We start from the raw sequence: 13,592 nt of genomic DNA, 5'->3' as shown, positions 1-13,592 counted from the left end.
GTTATAGGGCCCAGGCCAGAGGGCACCTAATGACTGATGGGGGCAGTGCTAGAAGTTGGGGGTCATGGAGAAGGTGGCACAAGCTGAATTTTGAGCATAAAGTTTACTGCCTTCCCCACATGACCCAGATTCAAATATTTGGCAATAACCATACACATTCTGAGTTCCTTCAATTTTTTATAACAGAATGTGGTTAAGACACGGTCCCGAAGTGATCGCCCTCCTCTGCTTTTGTTTCTCCGTTGTATAGAAGATTTTATTTCAGTAACGAGAAGGATAAGGAAGGCAGAATCACGTGTGGGAGAATGGCCTCCTCTGTCCCTGAAGAGGAATGCTATCAGCAGCACCTCTCAGCCCTCCTGCAGGCTGCAGAGTGACCACGTGTCACCATGTGGGGACTCTAGGAAGCAAAGGTTGGCATCAAAAAACCCATGGGGTAGATGGACACGGCCCCATTATTAGGGAGTCTTGAATTTCTGACGTTTAGAAATCAGCTAGTAATTTTAGAAATCATCGAGTCCAAAATAAAAGCGGTGAACTTCAGAAAACAAAGGTGTTAGATGTTGGCCACGCTGCCTGTGCTCTCCTCAAGTTTAGGTCCCTGTAAAGTTGTGCTGGGACCTCTGGTTTCCAGTGTGGCATGGAAGGAACTTGGAAGTCGCCAGTCCATCCTAACAAGTAACAAACTAAACAAGCCGAACATTGAATCTTTTCAGCTCCACCAGAGAAGGGAGGACATAGGGCAAACTGCTGTCCCCCAAATTGGAGAGGCAGGCGGATACCAAAAACCACAACTTACTGGAGTAGAAACCTCTGCAGGAACCAGTGCAGAGTTAGGAAAATGTGAACTGTGATTGAGGAATTGCTGGAGGCTCAGTGAGGAAAGCCTGTGAGTAAAAAATTCCAGGGGGACCCAGTCATGCGGGGGACGCCCATGCTTTTGTGACCTCTATCTCAGGAGCTTAACCAGGTTCTCACAGTGAATATAGGAGAAAAATCCCCTTCTCTTTCCAGCAGGGGAAAAGAAACCATTTTGAAATTACCAGAACAGTCTCTTAATCGTCTGCCATCAGGAGAACTGATTTTGCCAGAGCCTCACCTGCTGGTTTGATCAGAGCCTGACTGACCCAGGGGAAGCACGCCCAACTCCAGCCCCCTCTAGCCATCCTGTCCCACCTAAGCACCTAAGCACGGAGGAAAATCAGAAACACCTCTGAAGGTCACAGTCCAGGGCGCAGGCTCATTAACGTTGTATTCCTTGTTAGTGTGTGTTTCCTTATGGAAATTAATTTCATCATCTTTGCATTAAAATTGTGTTTCAAGGAAAAGAAGAAAATTGTGTTTCAATTTTGATGCAAAGAGAAGGCAGTACATGAAAACAATGGCAGTCCAAAAACACCTCCGAGAGACAGAAAGAAAAATGCCGACATGACAAAGTGATTTGTGAACAACTTTTAACCACCATTGTCCTTAAGTGAGAAGTACATTGGCCACCCCTCCCTGCAGAGACAAGTACTCAGGATGGTCGTCTCTCCTGGCCTTTAAATCCCCACTAGACACTAACTTGGAATTGTTATCCAAGTCCTGGGAGATGTCATCCACCAGATCACTCTCGGAGGACTCGTGGGCCATGGCTTTGTAGAGCTTGCAGGCCACCAGGGCCTTGGCCATGCTCTCCTCCCCTCGCTGCCAGAGGAACACCGCCATTTTCTGGCGTTTCATCAGCACGGCCCACACCATCAGCTCGTGGAAGGGGTACTGGAACCGACTCACGGCAGGGTCATCCACATCGATGTCGATCTCTTCCTCCTTTTTCTTCTTTTTCTTTTTCTTCCCTTTAGCTGGAGGCTCATCATCCTGAGGGGAGAAACATGGATTTCATGGTTTTGCCAGAAAAGTATGCAACAAAGAGTTCCAGAACTCCTGGCGAAAGGGAAACCTTCCTGTCAGAATAATAAAAAGACTTCTGAAGTACATCTTACATTTCCACTCCGCATATGAATTCTTTTGAAAAGATGCACAAGTTTATTATGATAAGTAAACTGTCTAAAACCGAATGAACTGAGAAGGCATACTACTGGCACCCCTGGGTCAGCAGTTTTACTTAGAAGCCTTTAACTGAGGAGATCCTGCAAAACTAAAACAAGCAAGCACAACGTCCCCCCAAAACTAAACAAAAATAACATCATGGAAGAGGGAAGGTCCACAGTTTGTTTCCTCAGGGAAGTCTTCCAATGTAGCAAAAATAACACTCGTTTGCCAGACGTAGCTGAACCAGAAATTAATAGGAAACATGCAAAAGGGGCTAGAGAAAAAAAATGTTTTAGGTTTCCCTCCAGTGTTTTAAGAAAGCAAATATTCCACTTTGAATGAGCACTGTCCTTTTCCCCTTATGGTGCAAAAGGGAAGGCCAACACTTCCCATTTCCTAAAGGGGTTGTGATAACTGTTCTGCGAATGGATCAGGATTCATGAGAAAGGCAGATCGTGGTTGGGAAAACTGGCATGAAATATGTGGGGCTCAGACTATTCCGGGCTAATACTTTAGTATTCAATGGAATCACAGAAACAGATGTTTGTTCTTTTGCAAACAGCGTTCCCATCAATTATCTTCTTTTATTCTTACAAGGACTGAGAGGTTGTGAATTCCTTCCATTCCCTCAGATTAGGAAGTTGTGGCTCCGTCTGAATAACTCAGCCACATCCACACAGTTGGAGTGGTCTGGAGCATGGGGGGTTATGGGGGCCACCTGGCTCTCCAATTCCTATCTCAACTTGGTCACGACTGACCCAGTTTTTACAATATCATAACGAGCTGTGATAACATTTTCATGGAAACTGTAGTATCTTGACTCCAATTTAAATATCTTTATTCTAATTTTCTAATTTTGTCCCAGCGAAGCTACAGTCGCCGTGATATAGGAAAGGTTGGCCTACACGGGTTAAAAATGAACAGTGTGGAAATGTTAAGATAAACATAGATTTATTTTCAAGAATATATAAGATAAAATAGAAATTAACTAATGACTAATGAAATGTTATAAAACAGAAGTCCTTTTAAGCCTACCTTTCAATAACATATAATATTATTAAAATATTAATTGCACGTAAATTCTCTTTAAAAACTGCCAGAGAGAGAATATGAGAAACAAAGAATTAATTTTCCTAAAATGCAAAGGCCTCTCACAAATCAATGAGGAAAAGGGAAAGAAATCAATAAAATAACAAAGGATCTGAACTGGGAGTATAAGGAGAAATTGACATACTACAATCATAGTAAATAAGTAAGTAACACACCTTACTTAGCAATGAATTTGAAAAAAAATTACAGGGAATTTCTATACAAGGAATAAAATTTGAAATTAATTATAGTAGTATAACAACAATAAAAGTCTGTATCTGGGAAATTTGAAATACACTTCTAAATAACTCTTGGATTGAAAAGGAAATAATAAATGCCTTAGAAAAAATGACAATGAAAGTTCTGCTTATCCAAACCTGTAGAATATCATGAAACAATGCTCAGAACAATTTATACCTTTAATGCATTTATAGGAATACAGATGGAAAATGAGTGAATTTTCCTTTCAAACTGAGTTAGCAGAAACAAACAATAACAGTAGGGGAAGTATATGGAAGAAACGAATACAAATAAAAGCAGACATTAATAAAATAGAAACAGAAAAAGAAAGTTGCTTGATAAAGCAAAAATACCAATAAAATAAGTAGCAAAGAAAGCTTAAGAAAAAAAGAGAGGAGATATAAATTTTGTTAAAAAATGGCACAAGAGGCTGGGCGGGTGGCTGTTGCCTGTAATCCCAGTACTTTGGGAGGCCAAGATGGGTGGATCACCTGAGATCAGGAGTTTGAGACCAGCCTGACCAATATGGTGAAGCCCCATCTCTACTAAAAATACAAAAATTATCCTGGTGTGGTGGCATGCACCTGCAGTCCCAGCTACTCGGGAGGCTGAGACAGGAGAAATGCTTGAACCCGGGAGGCTAAGGTTGCTTGAACCCGGGAGGTTAATGAGCCAAGATTGTGCCATTCCACTCCAGCCTGGGTAACAGAGTGAGACCCCCTACTCAAAAAAAAAAAAAAAAAAAAAAATTGGCACAAGAAATGACACATAACTGAAGATACTGAGGAGACTGAAAAAAACTAGAATACTATGTAGAAGTTTATTCCAGGGAACTTGAAAGTGTAGATGAAATAAATCATTTTAGGAAACTATAAATGACCAAAATTGACTCTAGAAAATAAAAAGTCTGAATGCACTTATATGTATAATAGCTATTATGAAGTAGTGAAAGACACACTTCTAAGAAATAGGACTGGACCCGGAAATTTTACAGGTAAGTCCACCAAACCTTCATGGAACAAATAAACCCTGACATGGAGAGTCTGAGAGAACAGAAGACCACAGAAAGCTCATAACCCTTCCAGGAGCACCATGTTAAAGCTCAGTCTTACCTGTCAACACAGAATGAAAACCGTCTACACTGAATCCATGAAGAATCGGGATGCTATTTAGCTCATAAATTTATTTGAAAAGAATGTTTCCAAGAGTCAATCCTAATATTCCACAATATGGCATTTCTTCCATTCATTTAAATATTTTTAGGTCTGGGACATCGTTCTTAAGGTTGCTAGTAAAGGTAATTTCTGGTACTTTTGTCCTATTGTGAGGGAACTTTAGTTGATTTTCCTGGATTTTCTAACTCCCCCCAAATGTTTTTGCTGATAATAATTTCTCCCTTTCTTGGGTATTCTTTTTTTTTTAGCATTTATTTTTCCTTGTTCAATTTCCAGAACACTTTTGGAGACCAGTGGGGATAATGATGCTGACAATATTGGGCGTGCTTGTCTTGTTCTTGATTTTCATGGACATGACTTCAGGGCTGCACTGCTCATCATACATTTCCCTTGCTCTAAGATATACATGTATTTTAATCATACCAAGAAAGCATTTTATCATTCTATTGTGAGAAAACTATATATTTTTTAACTAAGTAAGGAGTATGTTTTACATGTGTTTCACATTCATCAGCACCTACTGAGAAATGGTCATGTCATACTTTTCTTCTGTGACTTATCGATATGATGCAATATATTGAAGACCAGCATTGCATTATATTTGCATTCTTGGATGACTCTAATTGCTTGTTTAGGACTTTGAAAATAGTGTATTGAATTCTTTTTGGTGTTATTTATGGTTTTTTACATATATACGTGGTGTTATTCTCTAGTTTTTTTTGTTTGTTTGTTTGCTTAATCTTTGCTTTTGAAACTGTGGTTTTGTTAGTTCTGGAAATGAATTGTGCAGCTTTTACCCCCATTAAAGAAAATGTATATATGGTCCTTTTATATAATTTGACTAAGACATCTAGGTAAATTTTGGTGAGTAGTATCATATATTCGCAAATACAGAACTTAAAGGGCTATGTCTATTTGACCAAGATATTACAAAACTTTTGAAAACAAATTCTACTTACTTCCATTCCCAGAAGTTTAAGAGCTTTAGGCTGCATGGTGAAAGAGGAAGAAAAAAGTCAATTTACTCAGATAACTAATGTTAGTAGTACATTAGCAGTATTGTTGCTAGTGGACATAGGAATTGATTAAAAAGCACTTTGTATCATTAACAATTAATGATAATGTCCAAGGAAAAGAAGTGCTTTAATATGGAAACTCTTCTATCAGCAGAAGTTAATTGAGAAGAAAGCTCAGCAGACACATGGCCCTTATTCCAGGTAGAAGCAGAGAAGTTCCCTAACAGACATCAAAGAGCTGTGGGGCTGTAAGGGGGGCGTGAAGAGAGGGCATCATGAAAGATCGGACATTTGAGTTGAACTTTTGATAAGGGTGGGAAAGGCACTGATAGCGGGGAAAGACGTGGCAGGCACACATCTTTGATTTGATCACAGGATTGGATTTTGGTGCAGGTACATGGTCTCCCATGTGGGTGAGGGCCAGCTGGCAGAGGGCCTTGGCTACTGTGATAATGAGTTTGGCTACAATTCTCCAGGCAGTGAGGAGCTCTGGGAGGTTTGAAGCAGGGAATGCAGGCATGTCCCTTCCTTTGGAAGATTATGGCAGGTACAGTGGTGGGATGGTAGAATAGGCTGGAGCGGGCAGACAGGAGGAAGTCTGCTGTGGACAGAGAAGGAGGGCAGATGCACTGGGTGGGCAGGGCGGCCCATGCTCAGGGCAGCTGGGGAATGCTGTGACTCGGGCCTGAGAGCCCTGTAGGAGGCAGGACCGCTGTGCCGGGGACAGGGCGAACGGCTTGGCTCTGCACCGGCCAAGTTGCTGAAAAGCAAGCAAGGAATCACATGGCACTCACAAACCACAGAACACTACACAAACACTGAGTTCTACCCTTTTTGGTCCAAACAAGTTGTTGTAAAGAGTCCGAAAGTTTTTCCGGGTATAGTTGCAGCGGTAGGCTCCTCCCATGAGGTACTCCAGCACGAGCCCGATGTCTATGAGGCTGATGTGGTAATCCGGTGGAAGGTTGCTCTGTAAGAGAAGTCTGGTTTCAGGCCCTGTGAGGATGCGTTCTCAGTGTGGACTTCATCACGCGTCTCGCGGGTAAGTGGCCATCCTGGCCCCCACTTGGGAGTTCATGTAATAGGTGGGTGGGGGATTAAATACTATTCAGACTGGGGAAAGCCTCTATCCCTTGATAACAAGGTGGCAGAAAGGGCCAAGAACAGCGGCTGCAATCAACAGGACACAGAATGACTTGAGGAACCTCCTGCCGGTGCTTCTGGAAAGAACCACAGGCAGTGGGTGAGAGATCTCAAAAGAGGGACAGAATGAAAGGCTGCATGGACAGTCAGTGGTGCTCAGGTCAGCGGCCGGCCACCCCCTTCCCCACCCCAGCCAGTGGCTGCCCTGGCCTTGCGCTGGCATCAACTTGTATGTAATCCAGCTGTCACTGAGAGTGTCCCTACCATGGATTCAGATGAACGTGCAACTTAAAAAAGATTATCCTTTGCTTTCTTAGTTTTAAATAGACTCTTTATGAAAGAAGGAATTCAATATCTCCTGTGCCTGAAATAATAATACATTTTGAAAATTTAAAACTTGCTCTTAAGAAATCTTTTTGTGAAAGATGCCAATAGGTAAGAATTATAAAACAGTAGACTGACCTTTTTCACATCCCTCACCAGCAGATGAAGTGTGTTTGGTGGACCCAGTCTCTGAAAGAGAAGCATTCATGTGTGTGAAATATTTTTCTTGACCAGGTGCAGTGGCTCACGCCTGTAGTCCCAGCACTTTGGGAGGCCAAGGCGGGCGGATCACTTGAGGTCACGAGTTTGAGACTAGCCTGGCCAACATGGTGAAACCCCATCTCCACTAAAAATACAAAAATTAGCTGGGCGTGGCGCCTGTAACCCCAGCTACTAGGGAGGCTGAGGTGGGAGGATCACTTGAACTCGGGAGGCAGAGGTTGCAGTGAGCTAAGATTGCACCACTATACTCCAGCCTAGGTGATAGAGTGAGACCTCGTCTAAGAATAAATAAATAAATAAATACGTTTTTTTTCTTGAACTCTTCGAGTAAAATCCTGCCCTACTCTATATAATTAATGAAATGTGAGAGCTGGAGTGTAACCCACACCAGCCTTTTTCTTTTACAAAACAGAACTGGTCATGGTTAAAAAGTATCCAACACGTTTCAAAAGTTGTGAAATATTTTCTGTTGCGTTTTTTTAAAGAGTATCTTAAGGTACACAACATAGTGTTAATAATTCACCAAGTTGGCCAGGATCAGTGGCTCACACTTATTATCCCAGCACTTTGGGAGGCTGAGGGAGGTGGATCACTTGAGGCTAGGAGTTCGAGACCAACCTGGGCAACATGTTGAAACCCTATCTCTACAAAAATTACAAAAATTAGCTAGGTGTGGTGGTGTGCACCTGTAGTCCCAGATACTCAGGAGGCTGGGGTAGGAGGATGGCTTGAGCCTAGGAGGTTGAGGCTGCAGTGAGCTGAGATCATGTCACTGCACCCCAGCCTGGGCAACAACAGAGACCCTGTCTCAGAACAAAAAAAAAAAAGAAAATTGCCAAGGTTTAGCAAGCAGCTGCTGAGGACCATTTCTGCTACTTAAAATCTTATAATAGGGAAGCAAATATAAATTCTCAAAACTGATATTGTAATAATGTAAGCCAAGGGAATTTCACTCAAACCCTTCCAGCAGAGCTCCTGGGTGTGAAACTTAGCTCTATGTTTTGCCCCCAAAACCTCATCAAATGCGAGGGTCCCAAGGAACAATTGACTTCACACCCTTGGTGACATTTCACTCTGCTAATGGCTTGGGGAGCTAGATTCCCTCTTTGTAGCAACAAGTACTCGGACACCAACCTCAAATGCGGGACAAGAGTTAATACTGCCCGAGAAAGGAGTGACTGTCGAGGCATGGCAGGAGGTGGTAAGAATGTGAACACAGGCTGTGGCCAGCAGCAGGTGAGAAGTAGCCGCCTGACATTAAATATGGACCTCCCAGATGAAAGAGGTCAGATGAGCACATTTATGTACAACATGCACCAGTGACAAACACATTCGGGTGACTGCCTCCTCCTTCCCTCCCTTTTTCTAGAGCACTCACTGTGTTATACAGCTCCTCCAGCCTCGGAATGGTCAGAAAGTGTTGCATGTTCACTCCGTTTTCAATCAGGAGCTTCACAAAGTCTACACGATCTAAGACTAAAGCATCCAGCATTGCTTGCTCCAAAGCATTCACCTGCAGGGACCAAGGGCCGGGAGCCCGTGAGTGGCCTCTCAGAGACACTGGGGAGAGGGGCGACTAGAAACACAGAGGAAAGGGTATGCCGAACCCCAGATCCCAGAGCACTCCAACATGGTATTCTTTGCTCTTTATCTTGGGTAAACACTCCCCATCTCCCCTCTCCTTTCTTCTCAGTTTGGCCTCTACATGTTCCATCCATGTTTGTAAATTATTTTTTCCTTCTAAAAATAAATTGAAGAGGATTCAAAATCTCAGCCCCCCCGGCATCGGCCTGCCCAGTCTCCACCATTTGTTTCCTTAACTGAGAAGTTCTGCCAGGGGGAGCTATGTGGGCAGGCAGCATGACCAGGGTGCCGTGCGGGTGAGTGGCTGTGACGAGGGCAGGCACACGTCACCACAGAGGTCTGGTCCCCTGTCTTGCCTGTGTCCTGGTGGCAGCAAGACAAAGAACTGCCGTGCAATGTGTGACTCCAGCCTCCCCACCCAAACTGCTGTTACCCCACACACCCAATCATGGGCTCTGTCTGTCAAAAAAGGGCTTTTTGCATGAATTGCATTTATTTGATGACAACTGATTTGTTTGCTGTATATTCATGCATCAAGCATTGGGATGTCTGCCAGGCAGAGAACCACTAGTGAGCAGGGTGACTCAGGGCCCCTCTCTGGGTGGCATCATTCTCCCCAAAGCAGGAACATTTGGTGTTTTGGACAATTGACAGGATCATCTCAGTGAATGTGCTGTTGTAGTTTGAAATGCTGACACTACCCAGTCAAGCCTTTACCCATCCCTCCTGTGATCAGGGCCTTGGGTGGGGCTGAAGCAAGGGCAAGAACCATCGCTTCCCCTGGGGAAGCGTGAGGCCAAGCTCGTGATCTCTGTGACCTTCCACATACCCAGTTCAGCAGCTCTATCTTCCGGGGATCAGTTTCTTCCTCCGCTTCCTCTTTCACTTTCCCTTTCTTCTTGCCTTTCCCTTTTCCTCTTCCTCCCTTGGTGGTGGCCGTGGCTGGCTTCTTCTCCTTCTCTGTGGCTTTGCTGTCCGTCGGGAGTGCCAGGCTTCCCAGGGGCTGCAGTCCACAGCAATCAGAGTTGGGAAAAGGTATTAAGGCTCTCTCTTGTCCCCAGACCAGCTCATTGACCCTCCCACCTCTGTATGTGTACAAATACACACATATGCTCATATGCATACAATACTCATATGTACACCACACATGCTCATATGCATACAATGTACATGTACACACCCACACAGGGCACATATACACCCAGACATATGTACACGTGCACACGGACTCCATCCCACACACCTACACACTCTGTCATCGCAGGCCTGGCTGTCTGAAGAAGGCACTGATACAGTGAACCACTGTTACTCGTGTGCACAAACACACACTTGACTTGATGCAGCAGCTTTGCATACTTAAAGTGGCTGACATTTTGATCGACGTGTGCTTTTGCACGAAGGAAAGGGTGCTGAGAGTTCAAAGGCACCAAAGAGATGTGTTTACAGTCATTTAATGATGTGAAAAAGTGATTGTGAAGGGGGTATGAGACAATGGATAGAACGGAGGATGCCTGCCTGGATATAAACATAAACTGGAGCTTATGGGTGGGTAAAGAAGCTCTCCGCATGTCACTGAAATGCATGCAATGTGGTGACAGACTCATTCATCAAGGGGAGTGTGTGCTCTACTCCAGAGAACAGGAGGGAGAGCAGAAGTAGGCCTGGCCCCGTGACCTTATCTCCTGGTAGGGTGGAGAACGTGGGAGTGTGTCCTGGTGCAGACACAGAGCCAGCACCTAAACAACCGGACCCTCCAGCTGGCGTCCTCTCTTGCCAGAACTACCCGCTCCTCCCACCAAACGCTCCTGGTGGGTTGCCTACCTGAGGAGCCTCCATTTCCTCTCTTCCCCTCTCTCCTGCACGCACCCTGCTGCTTCTTCCCTGTCTGTCCTGGGCTCTGGGTTTGGTTGCTGAGAACTGTGCTGGTACCTGCCTCATGGGCATTTCATGCTGGATTCTCAGCACATCTGACTCCACTGCCTGCTTCCTCCTAGAGTCTCTTCCCTTGGCTTCTTGGGCATCACAAGCTCCCAGCTTTCCTCTTCTCTGTCTGGCCACTGCTTCTCAGTGCAGCTTTAAATGTCAAGGTTCCTCTGGGCTCTGTCCTCAGCCTCCTTACTTTCCACTCTGCTCTCTTCCTTGACGATCTCATTGATGCACACACCACCAGTCACCACTGACTGGTACACAACTTCTCCTTTCTGGCTGCGGTCCACCTCTCTCCCCAGAGCTCCTGTTGCCTGCTCAGCATCCTGCTTGCATGTCTCAAAGACATCCAACTCCTTACGTCCCAAACCACACTCAGGACCTCCCCTACAACTCAGTCCTCTTCCAGGGTCCCTTATCTCAGGGAAATGGCACCACAGCGTGCCAGTTGTGCAAACCAGACAACTGGGGAGCACTGTGACATCTCAGTCCCTCCAGTGCCCTCAATGATTCATCCACCCCTGTGTGCAGCCATGTTTAATGCTAAATTTTGCTTAATTCTATCTGATTCTTGCCTTCTTCTCTGCCTCTGCTCTAGTCCAAGGCACCCTCTTTCGCCTGAATTATTTCAAAGGCCTATTAACAGGACTCTGCACACTTGCCATGGCACCCACCCAATGCATTTTTCACAGTAAGTCCACAGTGACCTTTAAATGTAAAAATGGAACCAAGTAACTCTCCTGTTTAAAACCCTTAAGTAGGGCTGAGGCAGAGGTTATGTCGGAGGAGGTGTGCGTTTATATAGTTCCTGGTCAACATACAAATATGGATGAAAAAGTGTCTGGGCTGACTCCTCATGCCAATAAAACCATTATGGCCCTGAGTGACAGAGTGACACCACGTCCAACAAATGGTGCTGGGAAAACTGGATAACCACATGTGAAAGACTGGAGCTGGACCCTTACCTTACACCATATACAAATATTAACTCAAAATGGATCAAAGACCTGAACATAAAATCGAAAACTACTAATATAAAATGTGGCTGGGCATGGTAGTTCATGTCTGTAATTCTAGCGCTTTGGGAGGCTGAGGGGGATAGATCACCTGAGGCCAGAAATTTGAGACCAGCCTGGCCAACATGGCGAAACCCTGTCTACCAAAAATCCAACAATTAGCTGGATGTGGTGGCGGGTGCCTGTAATTCCAGCTACTTGGGAGGCTGAGACAGGAGAATTGTTTGAACCTGGGAGGCAGAGGTTGCAGTGGGTGAGATTGTGCCATTGCACTCCAGCCTGAGTGACAAGAGTGAAACTCAATTTCAAAAAATAATTAATTAAATTAAAATGCTTAGAAGTAAACATAGGGCAAAAGTATCACTATATTGGATTTGGGAATTCAGTTCTTGAATATGACACCAAAGGTACAGGCACAAACGGAAAAATTATTAATAACAAATCTGATCGACTTCATGAAAATTTAAAAGTTTTATGCAGCAGAAGATACCATTGAAAGAGGAAAGGCAGCCACAGAATAGGAGAATATGTTTGCACATCATATATATGATAAGGGGTTCATATCCAGAATATATAGAGAACTCCTAAAATTCAACCACAAGAAAACTCACCCTGATTCAAAAATAGGCAAGAGACTTGAATAGACATTTCTGCAAAGAAGATGCATAAATGGGCAATAAACACATACAAAAGTGCCCAATATCACTAACCATTAGGGAAATACAAATCAAAACCATCTGAGATACTACCTCCCACCCATTAAGATGGCTATTATATTTTTTTTTTTTTTTTTTTTTTGAGACAGAGTCTGTCTCTTGTTGCCCAGGCTGGAGTGAAGTGGTGCAATCTTGGCTCACTGCAACGTCTGCCTTCTGGGTTCAAGTGATTCTCCTGCCTCAGCCTCCTGAGTAGCTGGGACTACAGGTGTGCACCACCACTCCCGGCTAATTTTTCTTTTTTTGTATTTTTAGTAGAGAAGGGGTTTCGCCATGTTGGCCAGGCTGGTCTCCAACTCCTGACCTCAGGTGATCCACCTGCCTCGGCCTCCCAAAGTGCTGGGATTACAGGTATGAGCCACCGTGCCCAGCCAAGATGGCTATTATCTAGACAACAGAAAATGACAAATGTTTGTGAAAATGTGGACCAAGCAGAACCCTGTGCACTGTGGGTAGAAATGTAAAATGGTGCAACTGCTATGGGAGAAGTTTGGTGATTCCTCAAAAAATTAAAAATAGAATTACTGGGTGACCCAATGATTTCACTTCTTGACATATACCCAAAAGAACTGAAAGCAAGTCTCGAAGAAGAATTTGTACACCTACATACATAGCAGCATTATTCTAAAACATGGGAGCAACCCAAGTGTCCACTGATGGATGCTTGGATAAGCAAAATGTGGTCTATCCATACAATGGAATATTATTCAGCCTTAAAAGGAGGGAAATTCTGACACATGCTACAACACAGATGAACTTTGAGACATTGTTCTGAGTGAAACGAGCCAGTCACAAAAGGACAAATACTATATGATTCCACTTATAGGAGGTACTGACAGTAGTCATATTCATGACAACAGAAAGTAGAATGGTGGCTGCCAGTAGCCATAGGGGAGGGCAAGATGGGGAATTATTGTTTGATGGGCATAGAGTATCAATTTTGCAAGAAAAAAAAGCTCTTGAGATGAATGTTGCTAAGGATTTTCCTTCAAAAATTGTTAGTCCAAAGTTTTTATGATTCAATGTAAATAAATAAATTGCCTTTTGTTCCTTGTATGTATCAAACATCTCTCCTTTTCTCTCTCTTCATTATGTTTTTTGTTTGTTTAT

General features: G+C 43.9%; 1 protein-coding gene across 1 annotated transcript in view; it reads right to left on the bottom strand.

The window, feature by feature from the left end:
* Nucleotides 1-13,592, bottom strand: part of TRPM1 (transient receptor potential cation channel subfamily M member 1) — a 76,224-nt gene that overhangs the window by 38,215 nt on the left and 24,417 nt on the right. Inside the window, exons 11-16 of the mRNA XM_050796075.1 lie at nucleotides 9,654-9,827; nucleotides 8,619-8,753; nucleotides 7,157-7,207; nucleotides 6,381-6,521; nucleotides 5,495-5,524; nucleotides 1,565-1,857 (exon numbers count right to left, since the gene is read on the bottom strand). Of these exons, the coding sequence (XP_050652032.1) occupies nucleotides 1,565-1,857; nucleotides 5,495-5,524; nucleotides 6,381-6,521; nucleotides 7,157-7,207; nucleotides 8,619-8,753; nucleotides 9,654-9,827 (824 nt within the window). The remainder of the gene's footprint in view (nucleotides 1-1,564; nucleotides 1,858-5,494; nucleotides 5,525-6,380; nucleotides 6,522-7,156; nucleotides 7,208-8,618; nucleotides 8,754-9,653; nucleotides 9,828-13,592) is intronic.

The sequence above is a fragment of the Macaca thibetana genome, chromosome 7 (genome assembly GCF_024542745.1).
Source record: "Macaca thibetana thibetana isolate TM-01 chromosome 7, ASM2454274v1, whole genome shotgun sequence".
Taxonomy (NCBI): domain Eukaryota; kingdom Metazoa; phylum Chordata; class Mammalia; order Primates; family Cercopithecidae; genus Macaca; species Macaca thibetana.
Note: the sequence above shows the minus strand (reverse complement) of the source record. Positions and strands in the feature narration are given on the sequence as shown.